Here is a 14,966-nt window from a genome sequence, read left to right as displayed (position 1 = left end):
CCTCCAATGCTTGTTATTTTCTGGTTGTTTTTGTTTTCAAATAGGGCCATCCTAGAAGGTACCAAGTGGTAGGGACATGCAGCTTTTTAAGTTTCACTTCTAATCATGACTCATAAGTGACTGCAGGCACAGGAAGTATGCAGAACGTGAAGACCACAGCTAAGTCTAAAAGAGCAACACCAATGGGGAGGGGTGGGAGGATTACACACACACACACACACACACACACACACAAAACAAAACACTAGAAAAAGCTTTCAGAGATAGGAGGATGGATGGGGCAGATAAAGTCCAGAAAGTCAAGGGCCTGGCATCCTTCAGAAGACCAGTCACCCATGTTGAACAGTACAGAGGAGGCCACAGGGGAACCAAGAGGATGGGTGTCTGAAGTGAACTGAAGGAACCAGGGTAGAAAGGCTTTACCAGACCCAGGAAATTGCACTGGTGCACAACGAATCAAAACACATCAGCAAACCCCAGGACTTGAGGTGTGTAGGTAAGGATTGGCAACGTCAGTGGCCTATGCAGGTCCCTGTCACCATCTGGGAGCAAGAGCGGTTAGAAGTGACACCACTTCTAGAAAGGGAGAAAGGCTGGGTAGGAGGGAAATAAAGTAAGTAAAGAGAGGAGAACCAGATCCTGCGTCAGCAGCGGGATGGGAGTGGGGCTGGTGCCTGTGGTTAAAATCTAAGACTGAAATCCCCCGCGGGGCTGCACCATTCTGGAGAAGAGGGTACTTTTTTCCTGGTGAGTCTGCTCCAGTGGGGATCTTCTCCATCCCACATGGGAATCTCCTGAGCTACTTGTGACCCTGAGTGAGAGTATGAATAAATGGTCTCAGATGTCCCAGCTGGCATACAGTCTCCAGTCTTAGAAACACGGCCAACTCTCCTTCACCAAGCAGGTAAGGAGGAATAGTGTACCGTCTACGTACATTATCCCACAGCAAGCTGTTCACTGTCATGACCACAGCCTTCAACCTTCTAAGGAATTGTTTAAAGAATGACAGATCTTTAAGAGTTAAAATAAGAGGGTTTAAGACCGCCCCTTGTTTTATAAGGGGCAACACATGAGGGTCCAGAAAGGCTCCCAGGTTGACCAAGGTCAAAGAGGCAGTCACCCACAGAACAGGGGCCAGCACTGAGCTGTTTCCACTGCCCAGAGCTGATTTTCACCGCCAACCCCCTAGTCACACTCTGACCCCCTTGGCTTAACTCCTCAGTGGTTACCTAAAAGCTCTGAACTGTACCTGAATTGTGCACGTAGGACATGATTTCCATGTGGCTCTCCTTTTGTTAAACACAAAAGGAAGGAAGGGGGTGGGGGAGAAGGAGAAAATGGAACTGCTCTACCATAGGTAACTTAAAACCTGATCTTTCTCCTTCTACATAAATGTGTTCTCCTGTTTAAAAAAGCTAAAGTCTCCTTGCTGTCCTCCTCCCTAGAGATCACTGTCGACCTCAGATTCACAGCCTTCAGGTCATTTTCTTTGCATTTATGCGACGACACACACATCACATATAATAACTTCATCACTCTGCTTCCTTCTCTCGTTCAACAACAGGCCATGCAAACCTTTTCATCTTAGTTCAGATAGACTGACCTCACTTGCTCTACATGCTGCACATGGCAGTGGTTTATTTAGCCATTCCCCAGTGCAAGGAGCTCCAATTTATAGCCTCTCCTACAATGCTGGGGGATAGAAGACATTTTGCTTTTTACCCCGGGCACCCCATTTATCCCAATATATCTTTATTGCCTCAAGTCCTTGCAATCTCCCTCTCTTCAGCCAGGTGGAACCATCTACTGCCAACCTACCCCCAACTGGCTCTGTCCATTTACATTCCCACCAGCCATGTGCACATTAATCACTGTTCAATGTGTTTACACACTGCTCACAAAGGCATGAAGTCATCTATTATACCTATAGGAAAATCATGGGACTTCAAACATTTTTTTTTTTTAAATGTTTGTTTATTTTGAGAGACAGAGTGTGAGCAGGGGAGGGGCAGAGAGAGAGAGGGTGAGAGAATCCAAAGCAGGCTCCAGGCTCTGAGGTGTCATCCCAGAGCCCTATGCAGGGCTTGAACCCACAAACCGCGAGCTCATGACCTGAGCCGAAGTCAGCCACTCAACCGACTGAGCCACCCAGGCACCCCTCAAACATTTTTTTAATGCACGTATTAAGGAGTTCAATTTAATTAGGCCCCATCTTAATACACGCTCCCAAATAACACACAAATCACATTACTGCCGCTTCCCAGCCCAGATCTACCAGTGACTGCTGGCCTTCACCATGCCCCTTCAAGGCCTCCATCTATGAAAAGACAAAGGCAAAATTAGAGAGAGACTCCCCCCAAGACAAAAAGAGGAAGGAACTCCTAAAGAAATAGAGAAAACAAACAAGTCCTGGTTAAAACACACATGCAATGGCCCCATCTCTTCTGAGAAATGAACTTCCCCTTACCATTGTCTGGGTCAATCAAGTTGAAGAATATTTCAGCCAAGGGATATTTTTTAAAGCCTACTGCCTTGGAGAATAGGTTTGCTTAATGTCTGCAGAGCAGATTTTTTTGATTAAAAGGAAACCACAATTTTAAAACGTATTAATTATTTCCTTAGAAATTTCCTCATTCCAAGAATTCCTCCGTAAGTGTCGCACCAAAATAATCTGGAGGAACAGACGGCAATATCCTCCTGACGCACATGAGTGTGCGCTTTCCCAAGCAGAGGGTAAATGCTGACAAAGCAACAGACTGAAAGATTTCCTGAGCGGGAGGTTCATAAACAGCTAACGGGCATTCCCCTCTAAGAGCAGAAGTCTGTGCATCTTAACTGTATGCAGATTTCGAACCCTCCATTCTGTTCCCCTCTTGCCACCGGAGGGCCAACTGTCCCAGTCTGCCTGGGGCTGAGGAGGGTTCCCGGGGCATGGGGCTTTCAGTTTTAAAATCGGCGAGGCCTAGACAAACCAGGACAAGTTGGTCACCCTACTCAGAAGGCTTCTTGCAAGATTCCCCCACAGTATACCAAGCCCGTGCAGAATATGAATAGTACCCTTGCCAGCTTGGACACATCTCTGGTAGGGCCTTCACCACCCGATGACCGTCTGCAGGTCTGGTCTCTGTGACACGAACACAGTAGTTGCCCAGTAAATAGATCTATAGATGAAAAGATACAGGCCAGGGGTGCGTGGGTGTCTCACTTGGTTAAGCGTCTGACTTCAGCTCAGGTCATGATTTCACGGTTCGTGAGTTCGAGCCCCGTGAGGGGTTCTGTGCTGACAGCTCAGAGCCTGGGGTGTGCTTCTGATTCTGTGTTTCCTTCTCTCTCTCTCTGCCCCTCCCTTCTTGTGTCTGTCTCTTTCTCTCTCTCAAAAAAAAAAAAAAAAAAAAAAATTAAAAAAAAGTGTGTTAATAATAAAAAAGTAAATAAATAATAAAAAAAAGATACAGGATCTAGGTAATTCCGCCCTACGGTACAGGAGACATGGGCTTTGGCCTATCAGGAGAACTGCTTTCCTTATCTTCATTGTTGGCAGACCTAATTTGGAAAGGTGACCAATCATGAGCTGATCTTAGGCATATTTTTGCTTCAAGACTCTTTTCAGCACTAGTTGATTTCCTTCTGACCCCCTGAGTCACTGCCCAGCAATAGAGTCCCCAAAAGCAAAGCCCAGTGGTTAAAAAGCAGACACTACTTTTCTCTGACCCGGCAAGTCCTAGAGTCTTTCTCTTCAATGTGACTAGAGCCTGAAAACTTAAAACATAAAAAGGAACTCAAGTCAATAAAACTTGTGTGTGGAAGAAACAGTACAAAATATGCACAAGCAACAAAAGGTTGTGAAAGAGTGTGACATGTTCTTGGAAGGGATATTTGGGCTTGGCTGAAGCCCAGGATGATGACAAGACTTGAGGCAACAGAGATTTGCAGAGCCTGAAGGCAAAATGCTTTGTACACCCAAACATCGTCAGTTGGGAGTATAAACCAGGGTACTGTCTCTGGGGGGCTATTTAGCAATAATGATCAGCCTTTAAGTAAACATTCTCCTTGATGCAGCAATTCCCCACGGAGGATTAGTACTTGGGAAAAGCACATCCAGATGCATCTATGAGGACATTCATTGCATCACTGCTCAAAAACGAAGAGGAAGGTAATAAAACAGAAGCTTCCAAACTGTCCATCAAAAAGAGACTGAATGGGTAAATAAACTATGGTCAATCCAGTAAGTGGAATACTGATTAGACATTGTAAAGAAAAAAAAAGAAGTCTATATGAGCCAATATAGGACCAACTCCAAGACCCTATTAAGTGAAGACACCAAGAGGAGTCTGTGTGGTATGATCTCAACTGGGTTAAATAAAAACTTAGATATTGTATGTATACATTATACATACATAGTTTATATTCTCACACAAATACATGCGTTCTGTGCAACGACTTAGAAAAGGTCTGAAAAGATAAGGAAGAAAGCCTGTTTTTCACTATAACTTGCATACTCTGAACTTTTTTTTTTTTACCATGATCACTTTTTGTGAAAACTAATAAATGGAAACCTCACTGAAGGGATGCTAGTAGGGGAGGCTGGGAGGGGAAGCCCCTATCACTCGATGTCAACTACAGACCCCTAACAGAAGACCCTTTAACAGAAATGGATGGTCAGTTACAGGCCCCCACGGGGAAAGATGCACATTGCATTTCCCACAAGAAATCCATGATCCCTGCAACTCAGCCAATGAGAAGCGATCACCCTCAACTCTTGCTTTTCTCTAGTTCAAAACAACCCCTCCCAACTTCCTCCTTCTCCATAAGATAACATTCCTCTCCTTTGTTGGACTTGCCTATGGTTTTACTATAGCTTGCTTATCCTGAATTGCAATTCTGTGTTATTATGAAATAAACCCATTTTTGCGGGTGGTAAAGCAACTTTTATTTTTTAAGGTTAACATTTTATAATGAAGGACAATTATAGCAAAAAACTACTTTCAACACACTCTCTCATATCAAACATGAGTTTCATCCTGTAGGTCAAAAGGTCCCAAGACAGGAGTTTCAAGTTAAAGAATCAATGAATGAGGGGCGCCTGGGTGGCTCAGTCGGTTAAGCGTCCGACTTCAGCCCGGGTCACGATCTCGCGGTCCGTGAGTTCGAGCCCCGCGTCAGGCTCTGGGCTGATGGCTCGGAGCCTGGAGCCTACTTCCGATTCTGTGTCTCCCTCTCTCTCTGCCCCTCCCCCGTTCATGCTCTGTCTCTATCTGTCCCAAATATAAACGTTAAAAAAAAAAAAAAAAGAATCAATGAACGATATACCTGTACTGTGCCAGATAAATCAAAGGTAGCTGCAGTGGCATTTGGATCTTCAGGAGAAGTATCCTTGTAGGGTCAAATGGACCAAGTTTTAACGCTAATGCTGCCATTTTCTTGACCTCATCAAGTTGCAAAATCTATCTAGCCCTGGTTTCTTCCTTTCATCAAATGGATCTAATAATGAGCACCGACTGCTTAGGGTGATTGTACATACAGTACACAGCAGAGTTTCAACACCTAGCAAACAATTAATGTGGCAGGCAGTAATTGAAGTTGTAGTAATGATGTGCGGCCCCCAAGACCCATTAAGAAGGTTCTGGATCCATCTCCCAGTCCTCTTTGGACTTTATATATTCAATTCCTTAAACTTCTCCTTAAAATGAGGAATGCTTATTTTCTTCTAAAATGGATAGTTAGACCTGCCGCCTTAGTATGAGGATTTAAGAAACTGTTTTATCACCAAGTAATAGTTCACGGTCTTCCTCAATATAAGAGAGATAAGCCCGGTAACCTTCAGGAGATAACTAGGGCTTGGAAACAGAAAGAAGGGAATGGTTTTTGCTAAACTCTTTGGACCTACACTCAACAAAGTCAGGTGACCAACTACTTCTCTGAGATGTAAAGCTCTCTGCTGGTCTAACACAAATGTGGTTTATGAGTATCCAGAAAATAAAGTCTGTTAGGTGGACCAGCCAGGCTAATCACCCATGGACACCACAGCTGAAGATCCAAGAGCCACTCAGGCACCCCGACAGTTCATTTCTAAATAAGACTTTGGGGGCATCTGGGTGGTTCAATGGGTTGAGCATCCAACTTCGACTCAGGTCATGATCTCACAGTTCAGGAGTTCGAGCCCCGCGTTGGGCTCTGTGCTGACAGCTCAGAGCCTGGTGCCTGCTTCGGATTCTGTGTCTCCCTCTCTGTCTGCCCCTCCCCTGCGCGTGTGCGCTCTCGCTCTCTCTCAAAAATAAACATTTAGAAAAAAAATTTAAGACTTTGGCACTCACTGCCCAGCTCCATTGGGACTAGATTAAAAGTAAAAACAACATAAACTCTCCACTCATCCAGTGCTCTGGGGCTTTTCAAGGCAAGTGCACAGCAGCTATAGACCAATTTGTGGCCAAGTATCGAGGCCTGAATCGCAACTGGCCTCAGACTCTACAGAGAATTACCTTGCTGGGTATGTGAGAACTGGTCCCCAAACTGTCATTTGTTCCTTAAGTCTCTGGTGAAATCCTTAGTAGCATTCTCCACTTACAAATGGAGAAAATGAGTTACCACTATGAAAGCGCCCAGCCACACCCCAGCCCGTCCTGTGTGCCCGTCTACACCCGAGAGTATGCTCTGAAAGGAGGTGTACAACAGGTGAGCTGTAGCCACCTCCACTGACTGTCTTTCACAGTATCTACGGACAGCAGAGGGCCACGCTTTCTTGAAGAACTAACCTGGTCATAAATAAGAAGCAGGAGTGTTGATGAGGAAGGGATGGAGGGGAGACTCCATACAGACTTCTGGATGGTGCCAGAAACCTGAGCATGACTGCTCCCTTCTCTAGAAGTTTCTCAGTTTCCTCATCAATGAGTGAAAGGGCTGGGACTAGCACATCAGAGATCGCTCCAGGCTACTGCCAAGGATGTTCTCCCTGCAAATCTAGGGAGCGATCCTAGAGAACAATCTCAAATTCACAGTGACTCATAAACCAGGAGTTCTTGGGGTGGGGGGGGTGGGGGGGGAGGGGGGAGGCAGCAGCAGAAAGGACCATGCAGCATCTTCTATTTGGTCTGGGAATCCTGAGCCACGCTGCACAGTGAAGAGAAGAGACATTTCCTTCTAGCTTCAAGCTTTCCCTCGCATAAAGACTTCCAACACCCGGGATACTGCGGGGAGTGGGGCGGGGGTAGTTTCAGCTTGCCCACACACCATCACTCCCAAACTTCCCTCTCATTCCCCAGGCTTAATCACTGGAGAGGGCACAGGCCTGGGGAAGTTGTCTTTGGAGCTCGACTGAGACTGGGAACTAAAGACAAAGAAATAAGTACTAGTAGTCATTAACTTGATTCTGGCCCAAAGTAGCTCGACCCGTGGGGTGGAACCAGTCAGCACGGTAGCAGTGGGCCCTGCCCCTGTGACCTGCAAGGGGACTCCCCCTTTCCCCGGACTGCTAGAGCAGGTATGCAGGGGAAAACCGCACAATGCGACCCAAGTGCGTCACGCCACAGAAATCCTGGGGGGGAGGAGGGGGCGGGGAAGGGAATTGTCCCGGCAGGTTCACCAGCCCAAGTCATCCTCCTGGGAGAGGGGCTGACAGGGACCACTGGCTTCAGGACTGGTGAGGATCAAACAAGACAATAGAACCATCTGAAGGAAATGACAGGGGGAGGATGAGCCCAGATGTCAGGATAGGGACCGAAGAAGACAGATGGAGAGCTGGAAGGAGCGCAGAGGAGGGGGCGCGGGTCGATTCTGGCCCTGGAGACAGAATGCCCCAGATACACGCGGAGACCCACGTCCAGATTACTGGCGCGGCTACGACTAGGGACGTTCCCCTCCCTCCAGCCCGCCTGCCAGCCCAGCTCCCACTCCTGCACGCACCGTGTTGTAGAACTCGGCGATGGCAGGCACGATGGTGTAGTTGTCTTCGCACCAGTCCACCTCCGAGCTGCCAGCCCGCAACTGGTCCCACCAATGCGGGACGCTCATGGTCGCTGTGGGGCATTGGAGCAGCTGCCCCTGCAGCCGAGAAGGGCCCAGAGCTACTGTTGGAAGCCAAGTGCAGCGGCGGCGGCTTTATACACACAAGTCAGCGGCCGGATGTGGCGCCTCCCCAGCCGGCCTCCTGGTGCTCCGCTCCGCCTGTTGGACGTGACTCGATCGCAGAGACCCCTCCCCCAGCTCCGCCCCCTGGGGAGGGGAGGTGAGGATAGGAGCAGACCACGCCCAGCCTGGGGGGCGGGATGAGTGTCGGAGGAGAGGTAATCCGGAAGCGGGAACCTCGCTCCGGGCAAATTCAGATACCACCCCTCCCCCCTTCCTCGCAAATGGCAGGTGCCCAAAGCCTCGGAGGTCAGGCTCATACTTGCCCACGCCTACCTTCCTGGCTTTGACTCACCGGCGCCACCCCTCCTACCCCGGGAGTATCCAGGCCCCCCGCATACTCTCGAGGAGTTTGCAGCGCTCTCGCTGCGCCCTGCGTGGGAAGCCCGTGCTAACACCGAAGAAAGAAAAACCCTCGGTCCCCCTGAAGCTACTTGAGGGTTTGCTTGGCAGGACTCCATGCCATAAGCTGGGGCAGGGAGACTGCGGGCTGGAGTGCCCGACTCCATGACCTTCCCCTGCAGCCTCTGCCGCCCCCTGCGCAGTAGAGCACCTGTGCAATTTCCTGAATGCTCTTGGTCCCCTGGACTCCGGCCTTAGGGTGTTCATCTGGTCTTCAACGAAACATAGGGCGAAACTTTAGTCATACCAACACTCGGAGGATGCACTGTGGCAGGTATGACATCTCCAGGACGTCCGAGGTGCAAGAGATGATGGTATAGATATATACTTGTTACATGCCACACAGTTTGAGGAGCTTCGATGCATCCTTCTTTAGTGTTCCCAGGGAGAATCCTTGAAGCCGGTTCTATTGACAATGCCATTACAGCTAGTAAGGCAGAGCTAGAAATCACATTCAGGCAGGATGACCTCAGACCTGCTGGTAACTACTTTGCTGCCATAGTTTCTAACACCCAGTCTGGTCCCGACAAAAGCCAACTGTGTGCGTGTGTTGGCTCTGGTCCTTGAGTGGTTCTGGGATTCCAGGTCAGGACGCTGGCAGTGACAGAAGAATCTTCTGGTCAGCAATCCATGGTGCCTGTCACAAGCATCTGCTTGCTTAAAACTTCATGGCACCCCAAAGGCCAGCAGCTCCCCAGGGACTGCCCTCTCTAGGCCTGACTGTGCAGTGGAACCCTGACTGGTTGTGCAACGTCCATCTGCAGCAAAATACCCACACAGCCGTTCGCAGGCCTCCCCGCGTCTCCAGAAACTGCAAGCTCAGCTCCTCTGTCTGTCTCCAGAAAACCCATCTTTCTTCCCCTGGGAACCAAACCGCACTTCTCCTACTCCTATTTCTGTCCTAGCTTCTGTCGTCATCCTAGACAGCCCATTCCACTGCCCTGGAACCCACGCACGCTGGTACCTTCTCCTAAGGTCAGAATTACTCGAGCCTTCGGGATACCCAGTGTGAGCTGGCCACTTAAGTAGAAAGGGGGAAATATTTCTCACAGCCACAGAAGAAAACTACATCAGTTAATTTCTCCATGCCTCACGGTGCTATACCGATTGTCCAACAATAGTTTTCCACGTGGAAATCCTTCCCCTATTTAAGGTGTAAATGTATCTGTATTAACCGTACTGGTATAAAACACACCATTATTTTTATATGCCAGTGATTCTCAAAGTGTGTTCCCCTTTCAGGGGATCCGCAAGGTCAAAACTCCCTGTGAACACTATGACGTCATCTGCCCTTTTGGCTCCCCTCTCACCAGCACACGTAGGAGCTTTTCAGAGGGTAAGTGACGTGTGGTGTCATTATCTCTCTGACAGCTAATGGAAACGTGGGTTCTTCAGTATTAAAAGTCTCTTTAAATTTTGAATATGATACACATTGGTAGATATTATCACATTAGGATTTTTTAGAATTTTAGGATCCTCAACATCAAGTACGAAAGGAGTCCTCAAATCAAAACAGTTGGGAGCTGGTGTTAGCCAAAAAAAGGGATGTATCCAATTAAACTCTTTGTAATGCTTTTATCTTTTAGAATTTCTAAATAGTTATTCAATGAGAGCTTTTAGAATTAGACCTATATTATTATCCTACATCACTTTTGTGTGTAAAAAGGAAAACATAAGCAAAATAAACTTACGGAGTTCCCGTAATTTCTTCACACTCAGAATCTCTATTCTTTTGCTTAGTCATTTTGCAACTTTGTCATTGGTGTCCTCCTCGTGTTGTTAATTACCAAGCAGTGGTGATGCAGCATTTCTTAATTGCACTCCGCCACTGAATCCTTCCAAACCTGGCGTATACATTTGGATACCAGCACGTTTTTTATCTTACCTGAAGGTTGCAAAGGAAAGCTTTCAGACAATAGGCATCATATTTGTCCTTCAGATGGTCCTTAGGTGATTCGTTGACAGAAATATGGAGATTACAGTTGTCAGGTCATCCCACCAGGATCAACCACTGAGTTTGTGCATGTTCAGGCAGTGACAACACATCTTGACCCCCCACTTGGCCAACAGTGATTATAAAATGCCATCCACTGAAAGATGTATGTAGATTTCAGGATGTTACAATGCAAAACAATGTGACTTTTAGCACCAATGAAATCTAGCATCCACCGGATGTAAATCATTCAAGTCCTGATAAGGAAATGATGAGGAGTTTTCCTCACCCACCTCAGGAAATTTTATTGTCGATGACAATCCTAGTTCAAGATCAAAAGCAACCGCTTGGGTTCTAATTACAACTGCACAGAGAGAGAGTGCTAAACAGAAGGCCATTGGTGAGAACATAAGGGACACAAGTGACATTTCTCCAAAGCCACTGCTGTAGGTCTTCATGGTACTGCGTTACAATTTTTCTGACGTTTTCATCAACACTCCCCATTGTTGCCTTTTCTCAATGAATATAACCTTAGTAATTTAACATTAAGACCCATCATGGGGTCATTAATTTTTGAAATTGATTTATATCAATATGCCTTGGCAACTACCTTTAGTAGTTGAATACAAGATTCTGAAATCAGGTGTAAACAGCTTGGGGAGAGGGGTTGGGGATGAACCCTCATGAAGAGTTTGCTTGTGTTGCTTTTAGTCTAAATATGAGTCATATTTAGTCTAAATATGAGTCAGTGATACAGATCCATAAAGAACACGTTTGAGGGAACCACCCTGCAGGGAAGTCAGGATGCCAGCATCTTCTATTTTTACAGAGTTTATGACTGTGTTTATATGGTGTAAGTAAATATCTGATAATAATATCCAGCTCAACTGGTTCTACAAGTGGAAATTATCAAGTCACAAAGTCTTCCTTGGAAAAAATTACAGGCACCTGTCCCAGTGAAGCACAAAGTGCATGATCCAGAATGAAATTTTCTGTGTTTTCCTGTCTGGTCAGAGCTTTTCATCATGGTCTTGCTTGAGGTCATCGTTCAGGCCAGTTGACTCTCCAAGTGTCGTCCCAGACCAACAGTATCAGCATCAACTAGGAACTTGTTAGAAATGCAAATTTCTGGGCGCCTGGGTGGTTCAGCCGGTCGAGTGTCCAACTTCACCTCGGTCCTGATCACAGGGCTTGTGAGTTTGAGCCCCGTGTCGGGCTCACTGCTGTCAGCACAGAGTCCACTTTGGATCCTCTGTCCCCCGTCTCTCTCTGCCCCTCCCCGGCTTGTACATACTCTCTCTCAAAAATGAATGAACATTTATTAAAAGAAAGCAGAAATGCGAATTTCTAGGTCCAGACCCCAGACCTACTGAAGCAGAAACTCTGGGAGAAGAGTCCAACAATCTGTGGCTTAACAATTCTCCAGGTGAGTCCAGCCCATGCTCAAATTTGAGAACCACTATCTTAGCCCATGTGTGGCTGGGCAAAAATTCAGAATGGACTGTATGCTTTGCTTCCCTGAAAAATCAAATCCCAAGCCAAGACTGTTACTGCCACCAGGAAAAAGAGGAAGAAGACAGGCGCCTGAGAGAGGCAGCCAACCTTTCCCCACACTCATCACCAGGAAACCGGAGACTCGGAGTCTGGTACCCCTCTTCAGTTAAGAGGGAGACAAGAAAAGCGAGTGAGGGGGGCGCCTGGGTGGCGCAGTCGGTTAAGCGTCCGACTTCAGCCAGGTCACGATCTCACAGTCCGGGAGTTCGAGCCCCGTGTCGGGCTCTGGGCTGATGGCTCAGAGCCTGGAGGCTGTTTCTGATTCTGCGTCTCCCTCTCTCTCTGCCCCTCCCCTGTTCATGCTCTCTCTCTGTCCCAAAAATAAATAAACGTTGAAAAAAAAATTTTTTTAAAAAAGAAAAGCGAGCGAGGATTTTTTTTTTCCTTAGATCTAAGGCAAAGTCTCCAGGGCCAGAATTGTGGGAGAAGGCTGCAGGAAGCGGGCCTCACCAGGACAACACGACTGCAGCCATTACAGGAATATGGCCCTATTTGCTCTGTCAGGTGGTCTAGTAGTTTGCTGACAGGCCATCAGAGGTCACTTCCTGCTGTTGGCCCTGGGCCTCTCTCCTTTCTCTAATCTACACTGGAAAACCACAAACGGTTTGTTAGGACTGGGCACATAGTAGGAGTCAGTCAGCTGTGATTGCACATCTGAGGCTTTCCCTATGTCCCAAGGGCGTGGAATTGGTTAATGTGTGTTCGGACTGCTGCTTCTCGATAGAGAAGGCGTTACCCTGTTGGATAACTAGCTTGCAAGGCTGTAATTTTGAGCTCCTGCTTTGTGCAAGGCCCCATGTTAAGTGCTGGGTAACCTGAAGACAAATAAGACATTGTTCTCGGCCTCATAGAGCTTAGTCTAGAAGAGGCCCGCAGACCATTAGAATACAACATGATACTTGCAAAGAAGGAGAGGCACACATAGAATGTGGAAGCAAGGGGTGGGGGCCTGAGTCTTCATGGAGAGGCGAGGTAGGCCCAGCAGAGGAGGCGGCCTTGGAAATGAGGTGCGCAAGATGAGTAGGATTCTACCAGGAGCAGCCCTGGGGAGAAGCAATCCTTCAGAAGGCCCAGCGTGTGCACGAGGATGGAGGTCTAATTCAGGAAACTTCAAATACTATGTTTCAGCTAGAAAAGTGGCAGAAAGGGAGGCTGAGCCTAGTAGATGGTAGGAGGAGTACACAGAAAGGATCGGTGAGGTCTTTGCGTAATCCAGGAGAGAGATGACAGCATGGTTAAAGCATGCATTCATTCATTTACATGTAATTATTGAAGGCTTATTATGTGCCAAGACACTTTTCTAGGTGCCAAGGATAAAATGGTGAGCAAAACAGGGGCGCCTGGGTGGCTCAGTCGGTTGAGCGGCCGACTTCGGCTCGGGTCATGATCTCACAGTTTGTGAGTTCGAGCCCACTGTCAGCCTGTCAGCGCAGAACCCGCGCTTCAGATCCTCTGTCCCCCTCTCTCTACCCCTCCCCCACGTGCGCTCACCAAAAAATACTTTTTTCTTTTTTTAAAGGGTGAGCAAAACATGCTGGCTCTGTCCTCATGGAGCTTACAGTCTAGAGAGAAAGTCAGACATTGAATATTGCGTAAACAATTCACCACGAGTGTGCCACAAAAAAGTGCAGGTACCATGACAACAGACAGCCGCGGATATGACTTTATCTCAGGGGGTCACGAAAGGCTTCCCAGAGCAGGCGCATTCTAAGCAAAGTGAGGTTTCAGGCAGGGGGAAAGGGAACTGAAATAAGGGATGCAATTCAGATCTAAAAAAGGTGTTGTGTTAGATGGTAGTATTCATTCCAGACATGTGAACACACGTTCCCAACCCACTGCCATGGGACTTGACCTTGTCATTGGCTATGACCAGTAGAACGTGCGGGGAATTGATGTGTTTGGGTGACTGCCAGAGTCTTTGAAATCGATTCCTAGGTCTGCCATAAGCCACATGGGGACTGCTTCTGAGCCTGGATCCTGGAATGCAGAAGACACGTAGAGCCCAGCAGAAGTGCTCGGCTAAGACCCCAACTTAGAACAGCAGCAGAAAATAAAACTGTCTTGTCACTGAGATTTGGGGGCATTGTTTCTTATTCCAGCATAATCAAATGAAGCCTGACAAATACAGAAGAGATGATAGTTTACTAATTAGAGGTAGGACGTGAAAGAGGGGGGAAATGGAATAGTCTGGCCTGAGTGATCAGAGGAAGGCCAGGTTACTAACCTGAAAGGGAGAAGGAAAATCCCGATTTAGGCTTGGACTGGTTGAGTTAAGAGTGCAGGCCGGACCTCCGCGAAGATACATTCTCTCAGCAACCCAAAAGGAAGCTGAAGGACCAAGGGCGGGTCAGGATTAGACAGATGTGCAGACAAGAGGAGGAAAGAGAGTCCTGAAAGCCGTGTGGGTAAATGAGCTCACTGGACTCAGCCGGATGAGGGAGTGGAGGAGAGAGGGAAATGGAGCCTCGGGCGGCCACGTTTACAGGGGCCTGAGTGACAGGGAGGTGCCAGTCCCCCAAGTCTTGAGCAGTCTGACAGGGCTAGAGAGGAGCAGGTGTGCCCGTTTAAGAGATGATAAATGCTGTTGTATCCCTTACGGGGGCGGGGGTGCCAGAACCTTAAACTGGCTCAAAACTCTGGCTCTCACTGTGAATTCGCAGGAGCTGAGTCACCTGGGGATCTTGTAAAAAAAAAATATATAATAAATAAATAAATAAATAAGATTCAGAAGGTCTTGAGTGAAATCCAGGATTCTACATTTCTTTTTTAAATTTTTTTTAATGTTTATTTTTGAGAGAGAGACACACACAGAATTAGAAGCAGGCTCCAGGCTCTAAGCTGCCAGCACAGAGCCCGATGTGGGGCTCAAACTCACAAACTGCAAGATCGTGACCTGAGCTGAAGTCGGACGCTCAACTGACTGAGCCACCCAGGCGCCCCTAAGATTCTGCATTTC

General features: G+C 47.5%; 1 protein-coding gene across 2 annotated transcripts in view; it reads right to left on the bottom strand.

Moving 5' to 3' along the window:
- Nucleotides 1–10,549, bottom strand: part of ACER2 (alkaline ceramidase 2) — a 34,349-nt gene extending 23,800 nt beyond the window's left edge. Inside the window, exon 1 of one of the 2 annotated variants that reach the window (XM_047064889.1) lies at nt 10,409–10,549. Coding sequence is in view for 1 of the 2 variants with exons in the window: in XM_047064880.1 (XP_046920836.1) it covers nt 7,900–8,007 (108 nt within the window). In the remaining variant the exon portion in view is untranslated. Of the gene's footprint in view, nt 1–7,899; nt 8,089–10,408 lie in introns of those variants that run through there. The other variant, XM_047064880.1, reaches the window with a different exon arrangement.
- Nucleotides 10,550–14,966: the final 4,417 nt, after the last annotated feature.

This window comes from Lynx rufus, unplaced genomic scaffold, assembly GCF_022079265.1.
Source record: "Lynx rufus isolate CCGP_SWC_20201006 ecotype Redwood Valley unplaced genomic scaffold, mLynRuf1.p SCAF_10, whole genome shotgun sequence".
NCBI classification, from domain to species: Eukaryota; Metazoa; Chordata; class Mammalia; order Carnivora; family Felidae; genus Lynx; species Lynx rufus.
This window is presented reverse-complemented; position numbering and strand designations above follow the sequence as displayed.